The sequence below is a fragment of the Thermobia domestica genome, chromosome 10 (genome assembly GCF_964235325.1).
Source record: "Thermobia domestica chromosome 10, izTheDome1.hap1.1, whole genome shotgun sequence".
Classification (NCBI taxonomy): Eukaryota; Metazoa; Arthropoda; class Insecta; order Zygentoma; family Lepismatidae; genus Thermobia; species Thermobia domestica.
This window is the reverse complement of record NC_137463.1, coordinates 105,472,568-105,491,141: the sequence shown is the minus strand read 5'-3', so window position 1 is coordinate 105,491,141 and position 18,574 is coordinate 105,472,568. Positions and strand designations below refer to the sequence as shown.

Genomic DNA, 18,574 nt, shown 5'->3' with positions numbered 1-18,574 from the left:
AGCACCCTCGAACTTTTGAGAACACTTTTGTATGTTGGTAAAGTATATTCTTAAATTCCGGAATAAATTTACAATGTTCATTATCAAAAGAATCAGTAATTTCCTTTATATCATCAAACATTTAAGATATAACTATCACTCCAGTTCGTTTATGTATTATTAATATATTTTAATTTTATAACAAATCACTATAGGAAATTGCAATCCTTAGGCAAAGAATAGTATTTTAAATCAATATATTTAAAAATATATGTAATTTTCACCACCAATTGAAAGTATATTAGTACATAATGGCGTCATTGTTCATCTATATCATTTTCTTCTTCCTCTTCTTCCTCTTGCATTTTCCATCGTTGCCAATACCAGAAAAGGTAAAAGAAGGTGGGGACAGTGATCCGAAAACTCGACCGCAGCTAACTGGGAAAAAAGCTCAGAAGAAGAAGAAGGAATTACAATTGTTACTTCATTTTCTTAATTCGTAAAACAACATGGAGTAGTTCCAGTAGTATAATTTCTTCTTATGCCCTAGCATCATTCATTAGTATTATTGTGTATTTTAGCGTAATTTCAAGTAGTAAGTAGTTATATAATTATTAAATGTCTTCTATTGTATAAACTATAAATGTCTGTATTTTTTTCAGATGAAAGTTCGATGACGTATTTGTACTTCCAGCGAAAATTTGCTTGGGGAACAGAGGAATACAGTAATCTTATGGTGGTTCAGACCGGTATATCTGCCTTTGGTATGATTTATTTTATACTTAAAACATTAACAGTATAATATTAATAAGTTCAGTTAAGTGACTCCGAAGGAGAAAAATCTAGGAGGCAACATTTAATATTATCTTGAGAGGTGAAATCATTTTTTTAAAGATACTAGTTTTAATTCAAATATTACCTTCTTCCTCTAAACAACACATTGAGCCATTGAATTTGAAACTCATACTTTATTTTCAGAGACATAACAATAAATCAAAATGTTCAAATTAACCAATAAATTGAAGATTCAACATAACATTTATAATCTTACGTAAATACATTTGTGAACCTAGTATTACTTGTGTTTATATCGCATAGATAAGTTTAATAATAATAATAATAATATAATGTAAGTCCTCAGGAAAGGAGTATAGCTTTGGCACTTTATAAAATTCAGAAAAATACAAAATATACATACAGTAATACTATTATGTTAATAATTTTTATTTTATTATTCCTCTGAATGAAAGCAATAATGACAATTTCAACATAAACATTCTACAATTCATAGGTCCTATTTCGTAGAAAATTGAAACTATGTTTATTAATCTTAATGAGAAAAAGAATTGTACGTAATTTAATTGTAATTTTGCAATTTAGTGTCATAACTTTTTACTGAATAGTTATAGCTTGAAATATATTTCTTCTCCTATTTGAAATATATTCTTCCAATGTAAAGCTCGAATACTTTTTATGTATTTTTGTCTTGTATTTACATTTATTATTTCACAAATTGCTGAAATTAATAAGTTTAAAGCGAAAAAAATATTTATTGATATGATAACCGTATGAATTACTAAATAGGCGATTCTACATTAGATATCTGTCTTTGCCAAAACAAAAAGTCACCTGATTGCATACCAAGTTTAAAATTACGTTATATCTGCTGTTTCTCACCCTGGAAATCAAATTATACTCTTAAGGTCACATTCGAGTGACTTTATCAAATATAATTCTAACTAACTAACTCTATGGCCTGTGGAACCCGGAGATTCAATGTCGCGTTCACAAAAGCTCTCCACTGACTTCTATCCTTAGCCAACTGCATACTATTGTTTCTACTTTGTATTTCTATTTCTGCAAGATCCATCTTAATATTGTCCTCCCATCTGCACTAGGTCTTCCCAATGTTCGTTTTCCGATTGGTCTTCCAGTTAAGACTTGGAAAGCGTTCTTTTCTTCCATTCTGGCTATATGACCTGCCCACCTAAGCCTCCTAGACTTGATGATCCTAACAATGTTTGGTAAACCGTATAAATTATGTAGTTCCTCTTGGCTCCGAATATTCATTTTAGGATCTTGTTCTCAAATACTTTCAGTCTACGTTCTTCCCTCAGAGTTAGCGACCATGTTTCGCAACCATAGAGAACAGGCATGATTATCGTTTTATATATCTTAAGCTTCAAATTCCTCGACAGAATTTGCGACGACAAAAGATTTTTAACTGAATAATAACACGAATTCCCTGGTTTTAGTCGACGTTTAATTTTTTCATGAATATGATTTTCGTCTGTTAATATTGATCCTAAATATTTAAAAGTATCCACTTTATCAAAAGTATTATTCGATATTTTAATGCATCCATCATTTGCCGTACTACAATCCCGACGAACTTCCATGTATTTAATTTTCTCTGCATTTACTTCTAAGCCCATGTCCCTACAAGCGTTTAATAAGGCCTCAGCATTTCTTGCTATTGTTCTCCTATCATCACCTATTAAATTTACATCATCGGCATAACCTGGTGAATACCATTCAACTCTAGGCCCTGGTTGCTATCTTTGATTTTCCTTACAGCATACTCCAGGACAAAGTTGAATAACAATGGGGAAAACCCATCTCCTTGTTTCAGACCATTTTCGACGTGAAAGCTCGTTTGCGATAATTTTCCTACCCAAACTTTACTTTGAGATTCATTTAAACATATCTTAATTAATCTAATTAGCTTTTTCGGTATTCCAAATTCTGTAAGAATGTTGTACAATGTTTCTCTCCTAACCGAGTCGTACGCCTTTCCAAAATCAATAAATAGTTGATGTACCGGGGTATTGCATTCCCACTTTTATTCGAGTATTTGTCGAATGGTAAATATCTGGTCGATAGTTTACCGATTTCGTCTAAATCCGCAATGATAATCTCCAATAATTTCATCTGCGTATGGGGTCAATCTTGCTAATAGAATGTTCGAAAGGATTTTATAGGATGTTGACAGAAGAGAAATTCCTTGATAATTATTACAATCTGCTTTGTCGCCTGTCTTGTGAATTGGAACATTGATTGATTCTTTCGACTCTTCTGGCAATTCCTCCTTGTTCTAGATAAGGAGAATAAGTTTGTGTATGTCGTTTCACAATTTTTCACCTCCAGCTAAAATTAACTCAGCCGAAATTTCGTCTACACCCGGAGATTTGTGTTACTTTAATTTCTTTATAGCGATTTCCACTTCCATTCGGTTAGGTTATGGAATATGCGGTTCTTCGGTGTACATTTCCCTTTTTCCACGCACATTAGTTTTTAGGTGCGTGTTAAGCAATTCGTCAAAGAAATATTTGTATCTCTCTACGATGCTATCTGTGTCAGTGAGAATCGTTCCGTGGGCTTTCTTTAATATATAAGCACGCGGTTGATAGCCTTTCTTAAATTCGTTGACCCCTTTTACATGTCCCGAATGTTTTTGTTTTTACTATTATCTTCAAGTTCCTTAATTTTAGCTTTCAGAAAATCGCATTTCTTTACTCTTAAATTTTTAGAAGTTTCCAGCCTGATGTCTACGAATTTTTGTGTAGTTATTTCATTCGGATTTTGTAGTCAAAATCATGATCTTATCAAACATTTCACTCTTAATTGAAAATTTAAGACATGTGTCAAAATACAGTACTACTAGGGTAACCCAAGGGCGAGTGTGTTAAATTAACACAGCCATTTTTGCAATGCATGATAGGTACATGGTAAGTATTACTAGACTTTGAGAATAACTTATGTGTATCTTAGTGGTAATTAAAATATGGTCTTAATCTGACACTATAACAGTAGGGTTTCGTTCCTTATCTTCCTCTGTTTGGGAATAGCCATATATATCGTGATCCTGGGTTCGTTCTTAACTTCCGATAAGGAATGGTCAAGTAATAATAAGATCGAACACCAATTATTATAAGGAATAATCCACACTTACGGTTATCAGGTTCGGGTACATTGAATAACCACAAAAGGGCTGAACCTTGTGCCCACCGTCACTGGCGAGTCAAACATCTTACAGCTATTTTAATAATATGTTTCTCATCGATAATTTCAAAAAGAACACTTGTGTGGGGAATAACTGACATTGCTGAAAACGGATGGTTGCCGAGTTAGAAAGAAATTACCTTTGCACTGCACCACTTTCAATGTACTTTATCTACAACCTAATAAAATATTAAATCATGTATATCCTACATGTTAATACTTATTCTTTCAAATCATAAAAGAATAACGCTAGAAAATATGCTCAATAACACTATTAACGTATTATCACTTGATTAAAAAATAGCATACGCAATAAATATTTTTAGTGCATATATTTTGACTTTTAAGAAATTAGGAACACACTGATACAGCACAAACACTATATATTCTGATTAAAAAATAACGATGATGGCCCTGGAGCACGATTTCGACACGCACGAAAACAACACTAAGAAGTACGCACGAATATTATGATTTCGATAGTTTACCGAAAGACAGTATATTTCTTGAAGAGAGAACCTGTATTCTTCTTTTGCTGGCCATGTGATGAATTGTTTTCTCCAAAGGGGTCCTTGGATGCTCATCCCATTTTCCAAGGTACACAACGTCGCAAAAGGACAATTTATTTACAAATCCTTTAATTTATTGACAATTTGTTACATGCATTTTATATATGCACTAATTATTAAAATCTATGAACTTTTCTAGGAATTTATATTCCTATAGTTAACACATATAGTTGTAGTATTCGAACAATCAGACAAATACGTGTTATTCCGTTTGTGTTTAGGAGAGCACTCTACGCGCCTCTTTTGTGTGTCACTTTTCTTGGTTCCTTTCAGAGCGTATGAATATACTAGTGGAATAAACAATAGTTCGCACAAAACATTAGTTTTTATATAACTGCTTCGATAATAAGAAATAATTGATTAATTATCACTTGATTGAGAGTACATTAATCATATTGACGCACATAATAGTGTAAGTAATTAATAATTATTTGCAAAAATGCACATTATGACGTATGACCCACTGCCGTTGCTCAGAACTTCAGCTTTGCGTGGGTGTGAGTGAGTGAACGAACAAATACCTTCCCAAATACGGTCCGGGGAGAGGTGCTGAAATGTCTTGAGGAAAGAGGCATCTTCTGGGTAGAAAAATTCCATTGCTTCGTTCTTCTGCGAATATCGACTAGCTAGGCGTTATTTCCAAGAATTGGCATTGGAAATACGAGGGTTGGTTAAAAAGTATATATAACGATATCGTTATAACACTATTTGTTACTATCGTTATTATTGTGAACTTTATTAACATTTGAAGTAGGTAAATGAATGGGGAAACTATTATTTTCTTCTTTTCAAAGATCATTCGATAAACTAAATTATATGGTCTGTAAAATTTATGTTAGAATAATTTTTAATTATTCATGTCTATAAATAAATTATACGAAAAATAGGATTTCTGCTCATTTATTTTTGAGAAAAAATAATTCACCTTCAATTCTTTACCCATTTTTAATAAATACTTGAAAAGCCGGACCAGTTGAGCATTTAGGCTTGAATTCCGGTAAGCCGCTTTCTTGTTTATGTACGAAGTGCAGCCATGTTTCAAAAAATCTTGAATACATATCTTCATAACCTTGAATACCAACATTCTAAGAAGTTCTACAAGTCTATAAGAAGGCATTAATATTTGGTTCTTTTATCTCTAAAGATAGTATTGTATCTCTATTTCTAATTCTTAAGATATTCCTTTACTGCAGTTCCCTAATTTGTTGAAAGAATTGGCCAGCTATCAACTGCTTTACTGACTTACCAGTATCCGACCTAGCTATTTTAGATAAACCTAGTTTTCGAATTTGATAATTTGTATAGTACACGCAATCCCGACAGACAAACGCCGGACATTCTCAGTCATAAGGAGGATTACAGTAAACAAAGGCAATATTCTTCCATTATTTTGAAGTACTTCATGAAAAGTTATTTTTAAATTTGTAATACCAGGCTACAGAGAAAGAGGTTTTAAATTTGAGGTAAATGTTGTAATTTCGTTGAACATAACTGTAAATCTATTGTAATTTTTTTCAGCGTCTCTGATGGCTATTCCAGTATTGTCGAAAGTTCTGCATGTACCAGACACTCATCTTGGTCTTTGCGGTCCATCGACTCTTATCATCTCACGTCTATGCTATGCTCTAGCATCAGAAACTCCAACACTATTCATTGGTATGTACTATATATATATATATATATATATATATATATATATATATATATATATATATATATATTACACTTTATACAAGGTAATACATCTTTCGAAAAATTATGTACTTGCTGATGATGTGTATGTATTTATGTCAGGGCGCAAAATTTCAAAGTAGACACACTCGCCAATCCAAAAATCATGATCACCAGCAGTGTTCGAAGTGGAAAAAAGCAGAGGCGGTATGTTTTATTACGATTTTCACTCTACATACCGGCTATGTAAATCTTGAAATACAGTGAGGGTATGCTCCCCCAAAGATAGTATTTATATTTACATAGTGATTGAAGACCATTGGAGAGCTTCTCTGTAGTTACCTGGGGGTAAGGGGTGGAGGGACTTTGATTTCTCACCAAAAAAAATCTAAAAAAAATATCCCCTTATGTTGTATTATAGAGAACTATACAAGAATATGCTCAAAAACCGAGTTTTTATATTAACAATTTCCTGTGGCGAATCTCCTGAACCTTCCACTCGACTGAGAGGTTTTCCAAACCCCCGGAAGATCCGTACTTCTCAACAGACTACCTCTAAATCCGCCCTTCTCAGCAGACTACCTCTAATTCCGCCAATACTCAAAACACGACATTTATATGCATTCAGGCAAGACACACACATACATAAGAAAGAAACAACTCAATATGGCACATCAAAATATTAACTAGATGAACTTCTTTGAGAACACCTCATTTTAAAAACAAAAGGTAAGAGAAAGATCACAAAAGTGTTGTCATTGTCAACTTAGAAATTATTTCTAAATAAGAAATAAAATCTTTTTACGTACAAAGTTATTCGTCAATTAGGGCTACTTTGCACAAAAATGGATTTATTAAAGGTATTTAGCATCTATTCTCCAGTGACGGTATGCCTTCATTACTGAGAAACCAGAGGCAGTATGCACTCATCACTGAGAAACCAGAGGCAATATGCATTCATCACTAAAAAGTAGAGGCGGTATGGCATACCACCGCATACCGTCTCACTTCGACCACTGGTCGCCAGCAACTCTCACATACAAATTATGAGACAAACCATTTCGATTGAGAGTGGAAAAGAGGGGCAATTTAAAACGGTGTGAAGATTTCACATTCCATGTTTGTTATGAAGACTTCAAATTCCGTGTTTTCTCTCACTCAGTGACAATTATTTTCATGCAGACACTGCGCAGCCCTGTGAGTTTAGACAATCATTCCTACTGAACACTGGTCGCCAGCTCTAAATTTCTAGTCGCCAATGGCGACCTGTCGACCGGAAATTTTGCGCCCTGATTTACGTGATGTACCCTAGAAGGGTGAAACTAGGAATTGGCCTAGAAATGCTTATTTGCATCTGTTTTGTATAAGTTATAAATACTAAAGTGATCTATGTGATGCGATTTTCGTTCGAAATAAAGTAGGAAAAAAAAAAAAAAAAAAACAGGCCATGGAGTGAAATTACTTCTATAACATATTTAGAGATTAAATCAGAAGGCACTATGGTCTGAATTTATCAGGGAACAAAATAGAATTCACTTAACTTTGTTTCTTGAAGTTGCTTTGCTCCAAAATTTCTTAAATAATTTAAGGATTGCTGTTAGGTTAAGTGGTTTGAGACCTCGACTATGATATGGGTAAGTTTTCAATGTGTTCTCATATCTTCTTCTGTGAAATAATATTGCATTGAATATTATTATTTTTTTCATCCACTTCAACCGTTTGGAGTTGATTATGTAAATGACTAGGTTACACAAAGTGCAATTTTTGTTGAGTAAAATATAAGCATTAGACTTCCATTAAAGTGTTCTTTTCCGGTTAAGAAGCCCTGGTTGGATCTGATATTTAATCACAGTAGTTCTGGAATAATCGATAAAACACCTGATTTATCAGAAACTACAAATTACTGCTGCCACACGTAATTTATTATGTTTTAAACAATGTTTGGTTCCTGTCTTTACTTTCGGCGTTCAAATTTTAAAACGTTTCCAATATCATACTTGCTTAATATTGCTTTGCACCAAATTAAAGTATTAATATTTTAGCTATTACAGATACAGGGCAAGATACAGATACAAATTTTGTGAAAATATCAGGATAAGTCATTTCGTTGAAGAGGGATGTGTATATCTATCAAGATTGTTTTTCAAAAAATTTACTTACTTATTAGTTTCGGGGAACAAGAAGGAAATATCCAGTTTTTAATCAAACGTAAGAAAAATGAGTACACCAATAAATACAAATACTAATGTTTTGTAGCATACTATCCTATATTATAAACTACTCTAAACGTTAAAATATTTTATAAATAGAACGAAATTAAGGGAATGATGATATCAAATAAGAATAAATATTGAATGATATTATAGTTTTAGGATTATATTGACTTTTTTAAAAATTTCAAATAATCAAATCAAGTATAGTCGTATTTGTCCTATTGTAAATGTTTTTTTTTTTAAATTATGTTAATATACTTGTCACATCTCTTATACCAATAACAGACTTCGAGAGAAATTTTATACACACTTTGTAACAGAAGGTTAAACCATCGTTACGGGCACAGGTTTTAAGTTGTAAAACTATGACATTATTATAGAATTTCAAATACACACAATCTATCGATTTATCGATGAATTTTATAAAGAAATCATTGAAAGTTCTACTTTCAAAGGCTAAAGGGTCGTCATTTTCCATACGTTAAGAAAATCAACATTTAAATTAAATTCAGTTTGTATGAAAAAAAAAAAAAAAGAAATTTCTAAGATTCACATCACTCGTTTTAACGTTTTTAATTCATGTGGATTTCAGATCCATATAGTATACTCAATTTTTTAAACGTCTTCAAAGCAAAAAAAGTATGTGTGTGTGTGTGTTTGTTGTGATTATGTTCATCCATAACTTCAACATAGGTGAACCATTTTTTTTTTTTTTGTTTTTTGGGCAAATATACGTCTCCGGTGGTTCCATATAAATTCCATCAGAATATGATTATATTCTTCGGAGCCAGACCATGAAGCAACTCAACGGCTGCTGTGAACCTCTGCTTTGAACAAAGCTTCAACAGAGAAGAAGGAATCTATTTCTGAGACGCTGAATCGGTTGTAATGAGTCATTTCTTGATATGTTTGACGGTGGATAAGCTTGCATATGTGCATTATTTTTATTCATATTAGTTAGATTTTTTTGTATATAGTTTAGTGGTTTAGTGAATTCTTTGTGATTCTTTTAGTGATTTTTCCGGTGAGTTTTAGTGAGTTGTGTTTGTATTGGCTGGCAACAGTGCCTTCAGTGTGCTATTCAAGTTGTGTCTGTGCATTCGACAATGTGCTGCGAAGTGCAACTAGTCAAGGATATTCATTCATAGTTTAGAAAAGCATATTTATTCATAGGTTTTAGAGAAACACTCATGTTCATTAATATACAAGATTTACATGTTCTTAACGGTGTTTTAGAGTGCTACTCAGTTTATGTGTGATCGAAGACAAAGTATGATGGTGTAACAAGCAACCATGTGGTTTAGCAGCAAGGAAGCAACAATTACTGCGGAAAGAAGTTAAGATAAGTAATTCATTGTACTAACCTTTAAGTATTATATCAATCATTATATTAACATATGAACAAAGCATGTTATATTTATCATATTAACGCATGTACTTTTGAATAAGAATTGAAGCAAATAACATCTAAAATATTCCGTCAAGTCTTATTTCTCGTTCCTTCATGATATCTGGGTGAATCAGTAATATTGGTTTAATCATACAGTTCATTAGCTGTGGATGTGATATGCGTGATTTGTAAATAAAGTACATAAACATATCACCCCTTTATACATAAGAATCAACATCATCATTTTTTTGGTCCTCCGGGCTGGATATCAGAACGAGAAACGTGACTTTGAATTGTTTGTTCTCGTGTGGGTGTTTGTGTGGGTGCTGCTGTCATAGGCAGGACAGAACTGTTCATATAAGTACAGTGGTGTGTGTTCATTCAACCCAGCTGAATTCAAGGTTACACGTTTGTAGGTCACTCAGAAGTGAAAAGAAAAATATATTGTTAGCGGTTTGAGTAGTTAAAAAGAAGGACTGAAACAATGGCAGAAGTGGTTGGGTCAATTAATTAAGAAACGTGCTTCGGTCAAAAGTCAGGCAACAAGAATACAGACATTTCTTCAAAAACTACAGAATGAAAATAAACCTAGCATACACGAAGCAAAAACGAGGTTAGTTGCACTTGAAGGGGTTTTTATTAAGTTTGATGAGATACAGTCAGAAATAGAGCTCTTGGATGAGACGGGTAAACAAGAAACGCACAGAATTACATTCCAGGAACTGTATTATGATTCAAAGGTTAAGTTACAAGAATTTATTGATAGTTTTGAACAAAAAACGGATTCAGGGACAGCAAATAACAAAGCTACAAATTCTAGCAATTCAGTACAGTTGCTTAAAATTTCTTTGCCCATATTTTGCGGTAAATACGAGGAGTGGTCGCCCTTTAAGGACATTTTCATTTCCCTTATTCACAATAACGAATCATTAAGTACAATTTGTAAATTTCAATATTTGCGCACATCGCTCAAGGGAGAAGCGTTTACATTAATAGCAAATCTGCCAAGGGTAGAAGTAAATTACGAAATTGCATTGAAGCTTCTTGTTGAACGCTACGAAAACAAACGGTTGATAACTTCGACGTATATACGAGGGTTGTTCAATATCAAGCCAGTAACAAAAGAAAACGCTAAAGACATTAGACAATTTGTAAATACTGCACGTAGTAATTTTCAAGCCCTTGAAGCATTGAATTTGGACAAACCTTTGCATGATGTACTACTAACACAACATTTAGTAGAAAAACTTGATTCGACAAGCAAAAGGGAATGGGAAGCTGAACAAAGTAGTGACTCCTTTCCATCGTTATCGGAATTATTTTCATTTTTAGAAGGTCGTTGTCAAATGTTAGAAAACATTCGTCCTACTCAATCTGAAAGTACTTATGACAACAAAAGTGTAGATTCCAAAGTAAAAAGAAAGAATAACAGTCAAGTGAATTCGTTTGTTACTATGCTTCCAAATGCATGTAATATTTGCCGTAGCAAAGAAACGCATGCTGTTTTTCGCTGCCCAGAATTTCTGAGTGCTAACATTAATCAAAGAAAGGAGCTCGTGAAGCAAAATAAATTGTTTTAATTGCTTAGGTAATAAACATCAAGTAAAGGCATGCAAATCAAGTACTTGTAAGAAGTGTAATTTTAAACATAATACACTGTTGCATGAAGATACTGCTCAGGAGGCTACTAACAAAACAAGTTCAAGCAAAATAAATAGCAATACTACTAACGTACCTAAAGTTAAGGAACAGAATCAGATTAAAATTCAACCACAGGACTCTTTTTGCTCATTTAAGATTAATTATGGTCAGCAAGTCTTATTAGCAACAGCGTTAGTTAACGTAACAGAAACTAAAGGTCGTTTTCAACAATGCAGAGTGTTATTAGATGCAGCGTCACAATCGAATTTTGTAAGCGAAGCTTTAGTTCATAGATTAGGTCTCAAGAAAACGAAAAATCGTGTTCCCATTAGAGGTATCAATTCTGTAACCTCCGAAGCTCAGTACAGTGTTGAAGTTCATATTTATTTAAGAACATGTGATTTTAATGCAGTGGCCGATTGTTTAGTATTAACAAACATTACAGGTTGCATACCTTCTAAGGTTATTGATTACAGTAATTGGAACTTGCCAAAGGATATTTGCTTAGCCGATCCAAATTTTCATCGCTTGTCGTCAGTAGACATGCTTATAGGTGCGGGGTTATTCTACAGTCTCCTCGAGCCAGGCCAGAAGACTAGAAAAGGACATTATCCAGTTTTGAAGGAAACGAAGCTAGGATACGTTGTCGTCGGAAATATGCCTTCAATACCCGAAGAAGCCAACCAGTCGGTAATTTCATGTTTTGCTCAGATGGAGACAGACTTGGATACACAATTGAGAAAATTCTGGGAACTCGAAGATCTTGAGACTAAGATTTACACACTGAAAGAAGAAAATTGTGAGAAGCATTTTTTACAAAATACAACCAGAAATGGAGACGGAAGATTTATTGTCAAATTACCAAAGAAGGAAGAAAATGCAGCTTTAGGAGAGTCTTACAACATGGCACTACAAAGATTTAAGCAGCTTGAAAAAATTGCTACAAAATCCTCAGTTTCATAAACAATATGCCGCCTTCGTGGATGAGTATTTAAGTTTGGGTCACATGCAAAAAGTTACAGAAGAAGACGTGAACAGCAGCAGCAGTTGTTATCTTCCACATCATCCTGTATTCAAGATGGACAGTACAACAACTAAATTAAGAGTTGTTTTTGATGCAAGTGCAAAAACGTCTAATGGCAAATCATTGAATGACATTTTTCAAGTTGGGCCAATTGTTCAAGATGACTTGTACTCCATTATTTTAAGGTTTCGGTTGTATCCAGTTGCATTTACAGCAGACTTAGAGAAAATGTATCGCCAAATATTAATTCATTATGAGGACAAGTGTTTACAACGCATCCTTTGGAGAAAATCAGTAGAAGAACCGATCCAGACGTATGAGTTACAAATAGTGACATACGGGACTTCGTCAGCGTCCTTCTTGGCAACAAGATGTCTGAAGCAAATAGCGGAGGAAAATTCCAAGGAATTTCCACAAGCAGCAGAAGTAATAAAGCACAATTTCTACATTGATGATGTGTTAAAATCAGTACCAAACGTGTCAAAGCCATAGAACTACAGAAGGATCTTATTAATATTTTAAACAGAGCAGGTTTCAAGCTTTGTAAATGGAGTTCTAACAAAGAAGTACTTCAAGGAGTTCCCGAAGACTTCAGGGAAAAACAACAACCAATCATACTTGGTCAGCAAGATGGTGTTAAGACTTTAGGAATAGCATGGATTCCATTAACAGACAAACTTGTAATTTCGAACAAAATTTGTAAACATGGAACTGCAGTAGAAAGTAATGTTGCAATGACAAAAAGACAAGTCGTCAGTATATTGTCATCTATCTTCGATCCATTAGGTCTAATTGCTCCAATCGTCATCAAATATAGGGATGCATTCGAGTCGAGTCGAGTCGAGATTTAAGCCTGTCTCGACTCGTCTCGAGAAAATGTTGTCTCGACTCGTGTCTCGACTCGAAAATATGTTTGTCTCGACTCGTGTCTCGACTCGAAAATATGTTTCTGTCTCGACTCGTGTCTCGACTCGACAGTCTCTGTCTCGACTCGGCTCGAATTCGAGTCGAGACGTCTCGAAATTCGAGTCGAGACAAAATATACGAGTTAAAATATACGCACACATCAGCCAGAATATTATGACTACCTACCTTATTGTCAGTGTGTCCAACTATGGCACGGATAACAATGGCGACGCGTCTTGGCATGGACGCAATGATCCTTGAAAGGTCACTGGAGAGAGTTGATTGGTACACATAGGCAAGGGCGCCTATTTTTCTGTAAATGTGGGAGGGCATTCAGATGCAGAAGGCATATATATGAGGATTTTAAGACAAATTGTATTCAAATTTTGCCAAATATTGTATATTCATAAATACAATGCGGGGGTTCAGATGAGCTTTGGGGGTGCCCGGGCCCCTCGGCCCCCCAGGATCGGTGCCCTTGCACACAGGTCATTTAATTCCCGTAAATTCCGGGAAGAGGGGCGATGCGCTCTGAAGTCATGTTCAATCACATCCCATTTGTGTTCGATTAGGTTCAGATCAGGCGAGTTGGGCGGCCAGCACATCACTTGGAACTTGTCCTTGTGTTCCTCGAACCACTCCATCACAATCCTGGCCTTGTGATATGGTGCATTATCTTTTCGAAAAATGCCACTACCGTTGGGGAACATGGTCGTCGTCTGCAAGCAGTGTGTGATACGCCTTGGCCGTCATGGTGCCTTGCTCGAGCTTCACTAGACACATAGATGCTCACGTGAATGTTTTCCGGAGCATAATTAAGCCACCGCCAGCTTGTCTCCGTCCCGCAGTACAGGTGTCAAAGAACTGTTCTCTTGAAACACGACGAATTCGCACCCTCCCATCGTCATGATGAAGAAGGTATCGGGATTCATCAGACAATGCAACGCTCTGCCACTGTGCCAAGGTTTAATGACGATGGTCATGTGTTCATTTCAGTCGTAGTTGCCGATGTCGTGGTGTTAACATTCGCACATAGATGGGACATGGGCTTCGGAGGCCCATCGTTAGGGGTGTTCGGTGCACTGTGTGTTCAAACGCACTTGTACTTTGCCCTGTAATAAAGTATGATGTTAGTTCTGCCACAGTTCGCTGCCTGTCTTGTTTTACCAGTCTGCCCAGCCTATGACGTCCAACATCTGTAATGAGGTGGGGGCGCCCAACCCCTCGACGTTTGGACGTCGTTTTCCCTTGGTTTCGCGACTTGTTGAAGACACTCACCACAGCACTCCTCGAACATCCGACAAGTCCTGCAGTTTCCGAAATTCTCCTGCCGAGTATGCGGTACACACGGCCAGCACTCTCACTGATACTACATGCACCGTACGCGTGACTGACTAGCAGGCATTCGTCGGCAGGTGACACAGATATCGCCTGGACGGAAATTATATCGATAGTAGGTTGGTAGTCATAATGTTCTGACTGATCAGTACATACTAAATAAATTTAAAATGTAGGAAATTTTCAACATTCTGATTAACTTGCAGGAAATTTCACAATGAAAAGAAGCAACTGACTTGGACAAGACAACGGTTAGTTAATGGGGCAATCTTTTTTCCTGGTCTTTGAGGTGTGAGCTTTGACCATGCTTTGTGAAATTTTGATGTTTGGTGCTTATCAGTCGCGCTTCCATTTTTTTTTCTAATTGTTCCAGTTCATGATAATTAACAATACATTGCGCAGTTCGAATACATGTTCACGTTTTCATCGAATCCAACTCAAGCCGCTTCAGATACTATAGAGTTGTATTTGTTTACGAAGAATTAATTGCGTATTAGAAATACACCCCAACAAAACATTCTGCGTGCTCATCTGCTCAGTATTCAAGGTTTTAATTACAACCTGAATTGTTAAAATGCGAACGTAAGTTGCATTAGATATCTAAGCAGTTCCTAGTCTATGGATAATTCAAGCAATGCTAATTAAGGTCTTTCTAGCAAGCACTTCTGCTGTTCATAAACCTTACGCATTGGAGTAGGAAAAAAAAAGAAAAGAAAAGAAAAGAAAGAAAGAAAGAAAGAAGTAAAATTTGTAATTTTGCAACCGTGACTCACTCGGGCTCATGCACTCTATCCTCAATGGAGCTCGCGTTCGCTAATCTCAATGAGGATCACACTAGTCAAGTTTCTCACTAATTCGAGCTTGAGCTTGATATTTACTGTGAAATTCTCTTCAGCTCGATCTCGTAATGCCACACGTCCTTTCTTGTTTTTACATTTGTCTCACCATTTTCGATTTATACGGGTGGCCGTGGACTTTTCAATTAAGTTTTTGTTTTCATTTTGACCCGCCGCCATTTTGCACAGGGTTGTCGTAGAGAGTCGAGACTTGCTCCATTTTCCTTCATTTTACAACAGATTTCAAACGATGTGCTACTTAACCCCCCTTGCCATTTGAAACTTTTTAGTTGGATCCCGTCTGGGGCCCTGCGGGGAACCCTGAGGCAAACTTTTTACCCCAAAAAAGTGTGGCCTTGAAAATGATGGGATACATGTTCACCGAGTTTTACATTTACCCAATCGTTTCCGAACAAATGACTCGGTTCAAACTATTCTAGCAGGTAATTTCCTAGCTATGGCTTTTTAAATATCTAGAAATTGGCCATGTTTTTGGCCAATATCACGGGAACGGTAAGCCATAGAGATATGATATTGGTGGTAATCAATCCTTAATAGAATGTTAAACATTTTTGTCCTGATATTAATTGGTGGCCACTGGCCAACTGGCCATTGGCCAAACCACTGGCCAGTTGGACAGTGACTACCGGTTACTATTTGGTACCAAAATGTTTACCATCCTTTTAGATATTGATCAACACCAATATGATCTCTCTATGACTTACGGTTCCCGAGATATGGCTGCTTAAATTTCTGTAAATCGGTCATTTTTTGGCTACTATCTTGCGAACGGTTAGATTGACGCGAAAAATTTAATCATTTTGTCTAATAGTTTTTGATGCTCTATCTAATGCAGTGTACAAAATTGAAAAAAAATGCAAATAACAGACAGACGGACAGATAGACACACAGACATAGAGAATTCAGTAACGAACTTTTTAAGTTCGTTGAATATGTTGTAACTCACGATATCCCGCCCGGTAACACGTATAACTTCGGGATTCGTCTAGTTATAACATATCCAATGCGAACACTATTGTCTCGTTCAGATCTCACAAGGGAACCTTCCGAAAATGATAGCTGCAGTGAAAGGTGTGGCCTATGCCAATTGAAAGAGCTGTAACAGAGATGAGCATTCCCAAAAAATTAGCTGCTCATAGCAATAGGCTCAGGAAATATAAGGGGTGGAAGTTCGGGAAACAGCAAGGCTGGACAAGGGGGAAAAGGGCAAATTCAAAAAAAAAAAAAAAAAGTCACGGCAAAATACAATGCTGACAAGTGAGTTCAAATGGGAACAGGGGCGGATGATATTTCTCTGGATAGATACAACACCGTCTATATATATATATATAAAAAAAAACATTTGCTATATGAATATGAAACAGATGTCAGGCAAGGACAACTAGCGGTGTTTCCCATATGATCAGACGATGACTTATTTATGGCACGAGCCATAGTAGAAGGCGGCTTAGTTGAAGAAACTACACCCTCTCAGTAACCTAAATTGCACGACAATTTCCAAAGCAGGTTCATTGACCTGACTACCGCATGTTGCCCACTTTGTCCAAGAGCGGGATGGTTTGTTTCTAACTTTTCTACCGAAAAGCATTTGTCTGGAATGGTGTTTCGGAGACAATAAAATAAAGAAAATATACTAGGCAGAGAGAGAGCAGGGAGGAGGGAGTGTACCAATTATTCTTTCCTCTAAACCAGCGTTTCCCAACCTTTTTCAACTTGCAGCACACTATGGGTGTAACATGGATTCTCGCGGCACACTTATAGATATTATTATTTGTAAATATAAAACACACTGGTATTTTTTTCTTTGATTACTGATCTCCTTCGCACAGAGAAGAAAGCTCGATCACTGGATTTTCCTCGTGGTAAATCACTATGCTTATTTTTCATTCTAATTTAAAAGGAGAAAACAACTGCAATGAAATGTTGGACTCAGGTTATTAAAAATACGCTTACTCTTTCGAAAACTGTATCCAACCTTTTATTAAGAATTAAGATCATTAAATAACGAACGAACAAATAAATCTATTTTACTTTTAAAACACAAATGTGAATAATTTATCGAAAGGATTGAATGATATTTTAAATTTTCAAGTTACGAAATAGTCTGTAACGATAAAGAAGCAATAATGGTCATAACAATAACAAATACTTTTTTCAACATTAGAAATGTACAGAAAAGTAACACGGCATGAAACTTAAAATTGTAGATTCATAGTAGATGTTCATAGTAATGTGCAATACAAATATACATTTTCCCCTACGTTTTGCAATTTGATTGCTATAGAATTAATAATTTTGTTTTGATATCCTCGCGGTACATCAGTGGCCTATTCACGACACACCAATGTCGCGGTATTTTCGCTGCTAGCTTCTCATTTTAGACAGGTATATTTACAATAAAGGGGGGTAGCGTGCACCTTTGCACCCCCTTAAATCTGGCCCTGTCCAGAAGTTATGTAGCCCTATATCGTTCATGGAAATAAAAACACAATAGTTATAACTATGCTAAATTACTATAGACTGCCAATTGCTCATTCAGAGAATTTATGATGTTCACTTTATTGCAATGTTCTTATACAGACTAGATATAGGCTACGGATAATAGTTTTATACAAACTAGATAATCAATTATTATTATTATTATTATTATTATTATTATTATTATTATTATTATTATTATTATTATTATTATTATTATATTTGAAGTACAATCAAATATCACGACATTAATTACTAGTTCTAATTAACTGAATTGAGCTGAAAATTAGATCTTGATCTCGGAAGATTAACTATTAAATTTATACGTTCTGTACCTTTCTAAAGTAATAAATGCTGGAATTGGTTTCAAGGCTGTTCCTGAGTGAATAATTTCTTCATAATAATATTAAAAATTTTAGAAAAATTTTCGAGACATTCGAGTCGAGTCGAAATTTTTATGAGCTGTCTCGACTCGACTCGTGTCTCGACTCGTCTCGAATTTTACA

General features: G+C 35.3%; 1 protein-coding gene across 1 annotated transcript in view; it reads left to right on the top strand.

Annotated features, from left to right (window-relative positions):
* Positions 1-502: 502 nt before the first annotated feature.
* The window catches only part of LOC145662624 (lysosomal proton-coupled steroid conjugate and bile acid symporter SLC46A3-like), a 52,029-nt gene continuing 33,957 nt past the window's right edge, over positions 503-18,574 (top strand). Inside the window, exons 1-2 of the mRNA XM_081728363.1 lie at positions 503-743; positions 6,069-6,206. Coding sequence (XP_081584489.1) covers positions 623-743; positions 6,069-6,206 — 259 coding nt within the window. The 5' untranslated portion in view covers positions 503-622. The remainder of the gene's footprint in view (positions 744-6,068; positions 6,207-18,574) is intronic.